Source organism: Sylvia atricapilla, chromosome 1 (genome assembly GCF_009819655.1).
Source record: "Sylvia atricapilla isolate bSylAtr1 chromosome 1, bSylAtr1.pri, whole genome shotgun sequence".
Classification (NCBI taxonomy): domain Eukaryota; kingdom Metazoa; phylum Chordata; class Aves; order Passeriformes; family Sylviidae; genus Sylvia; species Sylvia atricapilla.
In genome coordinates this window covers 113,482,218-113,494,851 of record NC_089140.1, presented here as the reverse complement: position 1 = coordinate 113,494,851, position 12,634 = coordinate 113,482,218, and the positions used below count along the sequence as shown (strand labels likewise).

The 12,634-nt window shown below is 54.3% G+C and overlaps 2 protein-coding genes across 2 annotated transcripts; both read right to left on the bottom strand.

Annotated features, from left to right (window-relative positions):
• Window positions 1-450: 450 nt before the first annotated feature.
• Window positions 451-2,302, bottom strand: LOC136370075 (transcription factor SOX-17-like). Its single transcript, XM_066333337.1, has 2 exons — window positions 1,926-2,302; window positions 451-1,706 (listed from the first exon to the last, which is right to left on the bottom strand). Exons 1-2 carry the CDS (start codon window positions 2,206-2,208, stop codon window positions 805-807), a joined length of 1,185 nt encoding a protein of 394 aa, XP_066189434.1. The 5' UTR covers window positions 2,209-2,302; the 3' UTR covers window positions 451-804.
• Window positions 2,303-9,524: 7,222 nt separating this feature from the next.
• Window positions 9,525-11,391, bottom strand: LOC136368738 (transcription factor SOX-17-like). The gene is made up of 2 exons (XM_066331102.1): window positions 11,014-11,391; window positions 9,525-10,800 (listed from the first exon to the last, which is right to left on the bottom strand). Exons 1-2 carry the CDS (start codon window positions 11,303-11,305, stop codon window positions 9,899-9,901), a joined length of 1,194 nt encoding a protein of 397 aa, XP_066187199.1. The 5' UTR covers window positions 11,306-11,391; the 3' UTR covers window positions 9,525-9,898.
• Between the last annotated feature and the right edge of the window lie 1,243 nt (window positions 11,392-12,634).

Below are 12,634 nucleotides of genomic sequence, written 5' to 3'. Positions count from 1 at the left end.
CAGCTCAAACAAAAGTCACTATGTACAGCAAATTCACCTTCTCATCTACAATTTTCCAAAGCCAATGTATTTCCAGGCACATCTTAAAATTAGTATCTCGAACTTACCTAGCTTTCTTTGCTGCAGACTGGAGGGTTTTTCCCAGTGCATTAATGCAAATTTACTTGGCACTCAAATCAGAAGGACAAAACCTAGAAATCGCATACAAGTACAATCACATGGTCTAAACTCCAAGCGCCAGACGAGCAGCACAGACCTGACCATTAATGTGATAAGAATACAGCCGCACCTGGGAAAAAAAAACATCTTCGGTCCTGGAGACCTTTAGAGAGCCACTGACATGGTGAAAGGATCACACCGTATCTCCTTCGGAAAGCATCGCCTTAAGGCATGACATTTAACATAAGATTAGTCTCCCTCAAGGACCACGTGGTCAAGAAAAATGACAGAAACTGATGCACATTCATTTATTTTCCGAAAACACATAAAAACCCCCACGGTTATAGTTAAAAACACAACTAGAAACACGATCTGGGCAAACAAGTAAGACCGATGATTTTGCAAAAATATCAACTATTACCCACATGAACGAAAGGCGAAAAACTAATGTAAACATTCCTTTAACACCGGTCGAAAAACAGTTCGAACGAGGCATGTAGCCCCCAGGATAAGCAGGAGAGTAACTTATGTCCACCCAGACAAAGTTCGTGGAACTGTCCCACAAAGACATTCAAATAAATTAGATAAATAGGAGAGGGGCCGGGCGCCGCCGTGCCAGTGTCCGTGCCGTGCCCGGCGAGCCCCTCACAAGTCGGGGTAGCCGCAGTAGTAGACGGCGCTGCTGGCGTCCGACACGGCCGACGAGACGGGAGCCTCGGCCGACGGCAGCGCGGCCGCGTCGTGGCCGCCGAACGACAGCCCCGGCTCGGGCTTGCAGGCGAAGCGCAGGTACTGCTCGAACTCGGTGCGGTCCACCTCGCCCAGCAGCTCCTCGGGCGGCAGCTGCTCCAGCTGCTCCCGGCACGGCGCCGTCTCGGGCGGCGGCGACGGCTGCCCCATGGCCCCGGGCGGCTGCGGCGGGCCGCGCCCCGGGCCCGGCGGCTGGCACTGCCCGTAGTAGGCGGCGAGCGGCGCCGGGCAGCCCAGCAGCGCCTGCAGCGACCCGCCCGCGCCCAGCGCCTCCCCGGGCGGCAGGTGCCGCCGCAGCGACGCGCCCGACGGGCTCTCGGACGCCGCCGCCGGGTACTCGGCGGCCGCCGGGTGCGGGCCGTAGCCGTAGGGCACCAGCGCGCACTCCTCCTGCAGCCCCGCCGCGAAGAAGGACGCCTCGCTCTCCGCCGCGTCCAGCGGCGACGGGTCCGGCGTCGGCAGGCTGTAGCCGTCGAACGCCGCGCCCAGCGGCGGACAGTCCCGGTAGTGGCCCGCGCCCGCCGCGTAGCCCTGCTCGCCGTACGCCAGTCCCAGGCTCTCCACGCACATCCTGCCGCCGCCGCCGACCTCGCTGCCCAGCCCGGGCCCCGCCGCCGCCTCCGCCAGGCCGTGCTGCAGGAAGCCGCTCTCCACCCGCTTCAGGCGCTTCACCTGCTTCCGCCGCCGCGGCCGGTACTTGTAGTTGGGGTGGTCCTGCATGTGCTGCACCCGCAGCCGCTCCGCCTCCTCCACGAACGGACGCTTCTCCGCCAGCGACAGCGCCTTCCACGATTTACCTGCGCCCACCGACACCGTCAGACCGCCCGCTCGCCGATCGCCGCCCGCGCCCGCTCCCGACAACACCGACACCGCCCCCGCCCGCAGCCCCGAGCCCCGCGCTGTCCTCGCTCGCCCTCGGACGCCACCGCCACGACAGCCCACGGATCCCCCCGCTGGCCGCCCACACCCCGGACCCCTCGCTCTCCCGGATCCGCCCCGCGCCCGCCCGCGCTCACCCAGCATCTTGCTGAGCTCGGCGTTGTGCAGGTCCGGGTTCTGCTGCGCCAGCCGCTTGCGCTCGTCCTTCGCCCACACCATGAAGGCGTTCATGGGACGCCGGATCCGCGCCTCGCCTTTGCTCCGGCCGCCCGACGGCGCCGCGCCGCCCTTCGCCTTCGCCTCGCCCAGCGGGCTCAGCGACTCTGCCCACGGGCACATGGCCGGCATCATGATGGGCAGCGAGCGCCGCCCCTGCACCTGGTCGTCGCTGCTGGCGTAGCCCGCATCGGGGCTGCTCATCTCGGGACGGGAGCGCTCGGCACGGGACGCGCTGCCCACGGCCGCCAAAGCCGGCGGCTCCGACCAGCCCCGGGAACACGCTCGGCACTCGGACCCCGCTCGCTGCTGCCGCGGCCGGCGCCCGGGCCGGCCCTATTTGAGCCGCGGCGCGGCCAATGGCGCGGCGGGGGCGGGCAGTGGCGCGGCCGGACGGCGGCCGTGGCTCCCGCGGCGCTGCCCCGCGGGGCGGCCCCGGGCTCCTCCCGGCGCGGCGGCGGGGCCCGGCACCTGAGCGCACCGCGGCCTCCGCCGCCGCCAGCGCCGCCCCCCGGGACCCGCGCAGGGTGCGCCTCGGGCCGCCGCCAGCGCATCCCTGAGCGGCACCGGCCTCGGCCCTGCCCTCCGCAAGGACAGCGCAGAGCGGCCCGCCGAGGCCGTGCGCTGAGGGACATCCTCGAGCGGAGCAGATCCAAAAGCGGAGAAAGGAACAGAGGATTTACACTTGTGCCGAGACACCCTGTAACACTCTGGGAGGCACAAGCGGCTTCTCCTGCAGGCAGATGTGGGATGCAGCTTGGTAATGGGAAGACAAGTCATCTGTGCCTCACGCTTCAGCTTTTTACTCTGTAGCGATACCTGGGCAGGTCCGAGCCACCCCGGCTGCTCCTGCTCTGCCGCCTCCCCCCGTAACCAACTGCTCTGAGGGAGCGGCGCGGGAATTCCTCAGTGCATCCGCGCTTTGGCTCTGGCGGGGCAGTTCCGCCGACAGAGACAAATTTTTTTCTGTGTGGCTGTCACAGTCACTGCCTCGCAGAACCCCCTTGCTCTCAGCCCTCTGTGCGTTGCCTCCTTGGCAAGTCAGTTTCATGAAACCACGACGTATTCAAAATTAGGCCGACCCTCATTTTATCGGAATATATATAGAAACGTTGTAAAGACAATACTGGGGGTTTTTTCCCCTAAAAATAGGTGATGGGTTTGAGGTGGTCTTAGTTATTTTCACAACTATCCTACTGCCATCGTGTTGAGAGCGGTTTTGATAAATATGACGTTCTCATAAACTGTAATAATTCTTCCCATTTCTGTTTTTTAATATTCGATCCTATTTTTCAACGCGTCCCTCGGAAGATGTCTTATCAGTGCCGTATTTCGTACAGGATGAATGCAGAGAAAGTTTGCCTGCCCATAAACGCGACTTGCAAACCTTGGCACGACCCGGGATGAGTTTCTTGGCGTATTTCCTTGTGCTTCAGTATAACTGGACAAGCTGAAAGGGACATTTATGCCTTGATACGTGAGGTCTTATCTGAATAGAAAAGGCGTGAAGTTACAGGCGATTAAAAAAAAAAAAAAAAAAAAAAAAAAAAAAAAAAAAAAAACCTCTGAAAAAATCCCTCAATAAATAATGCCCTCATTAATGAAGTTTGCCGGTCATTAACGCCCTTTCCCCGCTCCAATAAAGCGCGCTTTTTCCATGACAGCCTATCTCCGCCAAGTGTGTGGGGCGGCCGGGCCGGCATCCCTCCAGACACTGCGGTAAATCCCAGGTGGGCAGCGGGAGCAGGAGCACCCTCGACAAATTCTTGCCGTCGGGGAACCCCATCTTCTCTCCAGCGACGGACACGGGAATTATTTAACACATCATACAGTTTCTTTCCTGGTACCTCTGTTAATATTTTGCTTGAAGTTGAGAGTATAACATTGTGTGTTAGTTTTTTACAAAGAACCACACTAACACGGGTTAGTTAAAGTCCTTCATCTTCCACATAGGTCTGGAACCCGGAAAAGCGAATATAAATTCCTGCAGGCTGGGAAAGGTTCAGGGGGCAGAATACCTACTTGGGAAACAATCCATTGGTAATGATGTCAGACCAAGTTTGAAATAATTTCTTTCGGACAAAAGTTAGCTGAATATGTTTATATTTAAACCCTTGAAACTGCAAGAAATAATCGCAGACTAGTTCGGGTTGGAACGGACTTTAAAAATCATCTCATTCCGGCCCCTCCCATGGGCGGGAACACTTTCCTCTAGACCAGGTTGCTCAAAGCCCCATCCAACCTGGCCTTGAACACTTCCAAGGATGGGGCGTCCACAACCTGACTGGGCAACCTGTTGCAGTGTTTTACCACCCTCGTTGTAACCGTGCTTCTTTCTAGCGAATCTAAAGAGATCCTCTTTTAGTTTAGAACTATTTTCCTGTGTCCTACCCCAACACAGAATAGCTTAGCTGCTGTTTTTAACACGCACACAATACACACAGTATGAAAGAGGATCACTTGTATTCCTTGGACACGTACTTCAAATTTACCTAAGATAAAAACTAGGCAGCTGGTTAACTTGGAGGTTTATTTTGAAGCAAACGTTGACATCTTCAAGGACAGAGGCGACGGGACTTGTCTTACAAGTCTGCGTTGCTTTTAGCGGGCTGTCTTTGAGCCTGGAGCCGCTCTCCTGCCTTTCCCGGCGGCCTGCACAGTTACCCCCTCCCCTTGTTTCACCCCTCCGTGCGCCCGCCTGCACTGTCCGTTCTCGTTGTTTGGCTACAGAGAGGTCACCGAAGATTTTCCCAGCCCAGAGGCAGCCGGGCGGGGGCTCAGGGAGGCGGGTTGGATGCTCCACCCGCGGGCTGGGCCTCCCGTAGCAGCCCGCTTAGCCTGGTAAATTTTCTTCAGCAGACACGAAATGGAGCAATTCACAGCTGACCGGGTCAAAGCCCCGGCCGGCGAGCAGAATCACGCAGAGACAAGGATTGCATCGGGCAATTCGTTCAGTCATACCTCGTAACAACTCGACGGCATCAGTTCGTCGGGCTTGTCCCCTAAAGCGGGTCTAGCGATCCATCAGCAGCTCCCCTGAGTACGAGGGACTTCCGAGCAGCAAAAAATAGAGATTCAACGCTGCACATTAAGGGGGGAAAAAAAGGCTCTGAAACGAGTTCCAGAAATAAATACGAACGTGTAATGCTACCCGATCTTCAGCCTTGGGACGCCACAAGCACCTATGGGACCCTGTAATCCATAACAGGAACAGATTATGGGTTATTGTTAACAGCAGCGACGTCCGGATGGCTTTGCGACCCTCGAAGCAGGGAAGGGAGGGTTATTTGTTAATAACCTACCCCTTTCTCTGCAAATGCGTTCTTAATCTGTCATTTTAGAGTGTAGAAAGTGCAATAATTTTCTTTTTACTTTTTCTTTAGAAAGTGTGGACTTGAGGTTTGTTTGTTGGTGGGTTTTTTTTTTTTTTTTTTTTTTTTTTTTTTTTTTTTTTTTTTTTTTTTTCCTAGCCCAACAGACAAAACCTAGGGTAGGTTTTTCAGCATCCAAAGCAGAGAGAAGTCACTCAGATGTCATCAGGAACAAGGGGAATTATTTAGCATTTAATCTGGGGGAAGAGTCATAACTTAGGTGAAGTCTCTTTATGTGACAGACCTTCTGAGTAAATAATTCAGGGTAAAATCATTCACTTAAGATACTAAAATATAGCAGTCTGCGAGAAGCCTTACGTGATCAGGACACTCTCTTAGACGCACAGACAGCTGCCGTATTTAAGAGCCTCTGTCCAAACACAGAGAAGGTGAAAGAAATTCTTATTTTTGTAGACGGAAATCTGAAGAGGGCGACCTGGCAGGCATTTAATTAGTCAACACATTACTTGACTGTTTAACGTCAAGCAAATGCGGGTGTGCAATTACCGGCTTTCGCAGTTCTGTCAGTCCCGCTCGTCCCTGGGTGCACTATAGGTGCAGTCAGCCACCTGATGCACGCTCATGTCGCTTGTCACAAAGCTGCGAATGGCCTGTCCCTGCCGCCCACGCCAGCCGTGCCCGGGGTATCGGCTCCTGATGCCGTGCTGGCATGCCAGCACTTGTCAGGGGTTTCTGTCGTCCTTCTCAGGGGACACCGGGAGAGGATTTACTGCAACACAAGAATAGGGTGGTCACGTATATAAAGCTGAATTTGTGTACGAGGAGGAATTCGTCAGCAGTGTTGCTGCTAATGTCTTCTAGCGATTACCGTCTTTGTAGCTGGAAAAACACACAGCTACCGAAATGGCCAGAAATCTGCTATGTTAATGTGATGGTTGTGGGGTTTGTTGTTGTATTTTTTTGTTTGGTTTTGTTTGGGTTTGGTAGTTTGTTTGTGGTTTTGTTTGTGGGGGGTTTTTTTTGTTTGTTTGTTTGTTTCCGGAGCACAAAACCACTGCTTCTTGACATTTCCAGCTCCTCTGCATTAGCAACTGTGTTGCCATTTTGACCTCCTGGATTTTCTGCCGCCTGCTCTGTATGGACGAACCTTGAGATGACTTTGTCAACACCTTGTCCTGAAATCTCTTTTTTCCACATTAGTCCCACCTGCTTTTCTATCCATATACTTCAGCAGGACAGATAGCACACACATATACAAAAAGACCATCAAAACATGAAAAAAAACCCAAAAAACCCCAACAAACAAACAAAACACACCCTCCCAAAAAAAAAAAAAAAAAAAAAAAAAAAAAAAAAAAAAAAAGAACTAAACCACAAACCAACCCACTCAGAAAAAAAAAAACAACAAACCAACCCCTTCCAGCTGCAATGTGACACCAACGTAAGGGACTTGATAGAGTTAGGAAAAATCGAAACGTTACTAGGGTTTACGGCAAGTTAAGGAGATAGGGACAGAAAAACCCCGAAACCAAACAAAAGGCAAAGCTGAATACCTTTTGAGCTTTGGGGCATAAAGTGATCTCCTTGAACTTCAGAGAGCACTCGCCGTTCCTGTAGGAAGGGGCTGGAAGGCGCTGCCCAGGTAATGCCGTTGTTTGACTAGAGGAAGAGTTTGGGTAAGGTTTAGGGAGGTTTTGCAGATGCCACCCTGTCTTTGTGGTTTACTGTTTGGAGTGAAGCAGAGGCGCCGTTTCCAGGGAGCGTATTGCCCTGTGTGCAGTGGCAGACCCCGACTCTGCTTGAAGAGTGCAGCCAGGAGCCAGGAGGCACCTCGGTTTCTGGCACACACTTGAAGCCTTCTCCACAGCCCCCGGGGCACGTAGCAACTGCTTTCACCGCCTGAGAGCGAGAGCCTTGACGTGGAAAGCACTTGTGAAAAACATATTGATCACTTTGGGGTTCTTTTAATGTGCCTATTGTCATAGGCACTCATGGGGCGGGAGGAAGGTTTAACGCTTTTAAAAGGGCCACAGGACAGATTTGGGTGTCTATCATTTAGAATCAGAAAGTCAAGATGTTTTGAAAAAAATAGGGCTTGGACAGAGATTGAGAATATTTTGCTCTATGCATACCGGCAGTGCACAAACCTGCCACGTTTCAGGCATTTTAAAGACGCTTCAGAATGTTTTTCTCCTCGGAAAGGGCTTAAAAAAAAATTAAAGAAGAAGAGTCACACATCTGGCTGCGTACAAGAAAATATTGCTTCTTAAGAGCTCTGTGAAAAGGTTTGCTGGAAGATCTCCCACAACTTCACCACAAACACAGAGTTCGGCACAGTCTTGTGGTGTGTGTTGGATGCGGGCCAACACTCTTACCAAAACCGGTGCATTTATTGCAATTTAATGTAATTCCCTTCCGATAGTATTATTATTAAAGGGAGGGAAAAAAAAAAAAAAAAGTAGAATTTTTCAACCTTCATTATGAGCCACTTACAGTTTCAAGTCTGCTTCAGGGTTCAGCTGTCTGAAAAGTTGGGGTGAAGGAGAGAAGAGGGGAGCAAAACCTGCATCTAAAGGAAAAATGAAAAGAAATGATAATTGAAGTTATGAAAAGCTTATTGATGATTTCTTTCCCAAATCAGCCAAAGTGATTTTCCCATAGAAAGCTGTGAACATGTGCGAAAAGGACAAAATTATTTTAATCCTGTAGGTTTAAATATCATAATAAAAGGAAAACTCAGCCAAACAAGAAGCTAGCTCTCATGCACATTTGTTTCCTGGGTTTATGTATCTATGTTTGAAACATGGGGGGGGTGTCCAAATGTAAGTATGAAGAAAACATATGTCCTTGTTCTTAAGTATCACCTTTTTCAGAATTACCTCATTTTTCTCTCGTACACTTGGGAGAGGAGTGAAGAGATTGACAGGATGGATATCTTTTGTATATTTCTTAGAATTGAATACTCTTTGAAGAGTAAAATGGGAAGATTGAAAAACTAGAGGGTAGGCTATTTTACTAAATATTAAGGGTCTGAATGCCTTTTCATTCAAGATTCACTAATGGTACACAACTACTAGGTCGATTTTTGCCAACGAGGCTGCTCCCAAATCTCATTGATTGAGGCACTTTGCATCTATTTTATCTTTCACGGGTAGAAACATAAGTGTCTTTAATTGTAATTTGAAAACGGACCCAATTTAATTTCCCGTCCTCGTGGAAGACAGGTTAATCAGTGGGCAAGTCTGCCACTTCGGCCCCTACCCCCTCTCCTCCCCGGTGCTCAGCCCCACGGCTTTATCTTAGGAAGCAAACGATCCAGATCAGTGTTACCTCCTCCCCCCGATTTAAGCAATAGACATAATTAATTTATCAGTCCCACCCCACAGCCGGACTCCGTACTAACATCTAAATGAAAAGGTTTCCCCCCTCCTCCCCAAGTTTAATTGCAGGGTGCCCATTTCTCAAGCACGATATCTCTAGACGTGATGACATCGACCAAGGGATTTCTTTAGGAGAGAAAAGGTAAGATTCTGGGAGGTCCGGATGAAGGTGCCGCTGTAGCAGGGTGCCGAGTGGGCTGCTCCCGGCCGGCCGCCCCCTTTGGAGGCTCGTGTCGTAATTTTTCACCTACTTTGAAGCCTGATTTACAGCTCTTGGTCTCCGCAGTGGAGATCTGATACACCGCCACCCCCGCCCCGGAGCAGCAAAGCAGCTACGAGCACACGAAAGACATTCCCTCCCAGGAGGTGCTTAAATCAGCACTCATCCACCCAGCTCATCACTGGGGCCACGCTTCCATTAAAGATGGACCAAACCCTAACTCAAAGCAGCAGTCGCTTTCATAGAGACTTTTTACACTTCAGACAGAAAACTGGCAATTTTTTTATACGGTCATATTAACCACTCTATAAGAAAGCACGAAGAAAGAAAAAAAAAAAATTAAACACCTCCCCTCCCCCCCCAACAAAACCAAAAAAACACCCACAAAAAAAAAAACCCCACCAACACAACCCCAAAGGTCTGGAGCAGGGAGTAACTGAAAGCTTAAAGTTTTTGTCTAAAACTGGAGCAGGAGAGACATAGGAAGACTGTCTGTAGAAAGTGTGAGAGGATCCAATGCTTAGTGCAAGGGACTCTTGAAGAGAAGTTTAAAAGTTTAATCAATCGCAAAGGACGATAAGATCACAAGGAGGAGTTATCAGAGACCAGTTTTATTATTTTCCCTTTATTGTAAAAGTGCAAAATTATTCTGTACAAAACCATCATATAAAACCCAGCACTCTGTAAAACATACAAAACCATACGGATCTCTAACAAGATCTTAGAAATTATAGTCTCCGTGTGCCACTAATAGGATTCCACCGTAGGAACAGTTTTATATGTCACTGTAGGACAGTGACGGCAAGACCTGCACCACCTGGACAGCGAGACGGCACATCACCTTTTAAACCTCGAGCAGGTCACGGATACCCTGTCAGTTCTCAAGATTCAAATAAATTAGATAAATAGGAGCGGGGCCGGGCGCCGCCGTGCCAGTGTCCGTGCCGTGCCCGGCGAGCCCCTCACAAGTCGGGGTAGCCGCAGTAGTAGACGGCGCTGCTGGCGTCCGACACGGCCGACGAGACGGGAGCCTCGGCCGACGGCAGCGCGGCCGCGTCGTGGCCGCCGAACGACAGCCCCGGCTCGGGCTTGCAGGCGAAGCGCAGGTACTGCTCGAACTCGGTGCGGTCCACCTCGCCCAGCAGCTCCTCGGGCGGCAGCTGCTCCAGCTGCTCCCGGCACGGCGCCGTCTCGGGCGGCGGCGACGGCTGCCCCATGGCCCCGGGCGGCTGCGGCGGGCCGCGCCCCGGGCCCGGCGGCTGGCACTGCCCGTAGTAGGCGGCGAGCGGCGCCGGGCAGCCCAGCAGCGCCTGCAGCGACCCGCCCGCGCCCAGCGCCTCCCCGGGCGGCAGGTGCCGCCGCAGCGACGCGCCCGACGGGCTCTCGGACGCCGCCGCCGGGTACTCGGCGGCCGCCGGGTGCGGGCCGTAGCCGTAGGGCACCAGCGCGCACTCCTCCTGCAGCCCCGCCGCGAAGAAGGACGCCTCGCTCTCCGCCGCGTCCAGCGGCGACGGGTCCGGCGTCGGCAGGCTGTAGCCGTCGAACGCCGCGCCCAGCGGCGGACAGTCCCGGTAGTGGCCCGCGCCCGCCGCGTAGCCCTGCTCGCCGTACGCCAGTCCCAGGCTCTCCACGCACATCCTGCCGCCGCCGCCGACCTCGCTGCCCAGCCCGGGCCCCGCCGCCGCCTCCGCCAGGCCGTGCTGCAGGAAGCCGCTCTCCACCCGCTTCAGGCGCTTCACCTGCTTCCGCCGCCGCGGCCGGTACTTGTAGTTGGGGTGGTCCTGCATGTGCTGCACCCGCAGCCGCTCCGCCTCCTCCACGAACGGACGCTTCTCCGCCAGCGACAGCGCCTTCCACGATTTACCTGCGCCCACCGACACCGTCAGACCGCCCGCTCGCCGATCGCCGCCCGCTCCCGACAACACCGACACCGCCCCCGCCCGCAGCCCCGAGCCCCGCGCCGTCCTCGCTCGCCCTCGGACGCCACCGCCACGACAGCCCACGGATCCCCCCGCTGGCCGCCCACACCCCGGACCCCTCGCTCTCCCGGATCCGCCCCGCGCCCGCCCGCGCTCACCCAGCATCTTGCTGAGCTCGGCGTTGTGCAGGTCCGGGTTCTGCTGCGCCAGCCGCTTGCGCTCGTCCTTCGCCCACACCATGAAGGCGTTCATGGGACGCCGGATCCGCGCCTCGCCTTTGCTCCGGCCGCCCGACGGCCCCGACGGCGCCGCGCCGCCCTTCGCCTTCGCCTCGCCCAGCGGGCTCAGCGACTCTGCCCACGGGCACATGGCCGGCATCATGATGGGCAGCGAGCACCGCCCCTGCACCTGGTCGTCGCTGCTGGCGTAGCCCGCATCGGGGCTGCTCATCTCGGGACGGGAGCGCTGGGCACGGGACGCGCTGCCCACGGCCGCCAAAGCCGGCGGCTCCGACCAGCCCCGGGAGCACGCTCGGCACTGGGACCCCGCTCGCTGCTGCCGCGGCCGGCGCCCGGGCCGGCCCTATTTGAGCCGCGGCGCGGCCAATGGCGCGGCGGGGGCGGGCAGTGGCGCGGCCGGACGGCGGCCGTGGCTCCCGCGGCGCTGCCCCGCGGGGCGGCCCCGGGCTCCTCCCGGCGCGGCGGCGGGGCCCGGCACCTGAGCGCACCGCGGCCTCCGCCGCCGCCAGCGCCGCCCCCCGGGACCCGCGCAGGGTGCGCCTCGGGCCGCCGCCAGCGCATCCCTGAGCGGCACCGGCCTCGGCCCTGCCCTCCGCAAGGACAGCGCAGAGCGGCCCGCCGAGGCCGTGCGCTGAGGGACATCATCGAGCGGAGCAGATCCAAAAGCGGAGAAAGGGACAGAGGATTTACAGTTGTATCGAGACACCCTGTAGCACTCTGGGAGGCACAAGCGGCTTCTCCTGCAGGCAGATGTGGGATGCAGCTTGGTAATGGGAAGACAAGTCATCATCTGTGCCTCCCACTTCAGCTTTTTACCCTGTAGTGATACCTGATTATATTTCCCCTCGTAAGCCCATGAAAGATCTCAACTCCATGGACAGTAGGATGCTAAGCCCCGAGTAAAGGCTATTATTAAAATCCTATCTCGCTTTTTCATACTTCCTAATAAAGCTTTTTATCGTCTTTCCAAAGCATAAATATTCCTTGTATGTAGTTGTTATTAATAAGACAGACTTTGCAGTACGGATTGCTTGTGGCATTACGTTATCAGGATTTCTCTGATTTGCCCAACTAAATAAACTATATTTACAAACAGATGCTTGAAAAATGTCCATCACTTCAGCATAAACAGAATTCTATCTCAGTGCCATTTATGTTCTCCTTTGGCATACAGACTAAGTTAGAATACGGAGTTTTCACGGACGCTTTGGTTAATATTTGCATTGCTATGTGGTGCTATTAAATGCATCAATGCTTATTTGAGAAACTGCTCAGCTTTAAACTGAAGATCAAAGGGGTTTATTTTGTTAAGGACACCTTTGTTTGGGTAGCCACTTCGATCAAATAAACCAATATCGTAAGAATTCTCGCTGAAATCCAATGAATGAAGCCAGAATAACAATTAGAGTATTCCAACATTGAATTTCCTCTTTCGCACAACGTAAGGCTTGCTCCTTCTTTACACTTGACAGGCAGATAGTTTGAAAAGAAGAAGATCGCGGTAGCTGACAGGAGCTGCCAGGGACTAACACCGGTGAAG

Coding starts and splice junctions, on each gene's coding strand:
- LOC136370075 (XM_066333337.1), bottom strand. CDS start 2,208: ATGAGCAGCCCCGATGCGGGCTACGCCAGCAGCGACGACCAGGTGCAG. Junction 1,707..1,925: donor CGAGCTCAGCAAGATGCTGG/GTGAGCGCGGGC, acceptor CGGTGGGCGCAG/GTAAATCGTGGAAGGCGCTG.
- LOC136368738 (XM_066331102.1), bottom strand. CDS start 11,305: ATGAGCAGCCCCGATGCGGGCTACGCCAGCAGCGACGACCAGGTGCAG. Junction 10,801..11,013: donor CGAGCTCAGCAAGATGCTGG/GTGAGCGCGGGC, acceptor CGGTGGGCGCAG/GTAAATCGTGGAAGGCGCTG.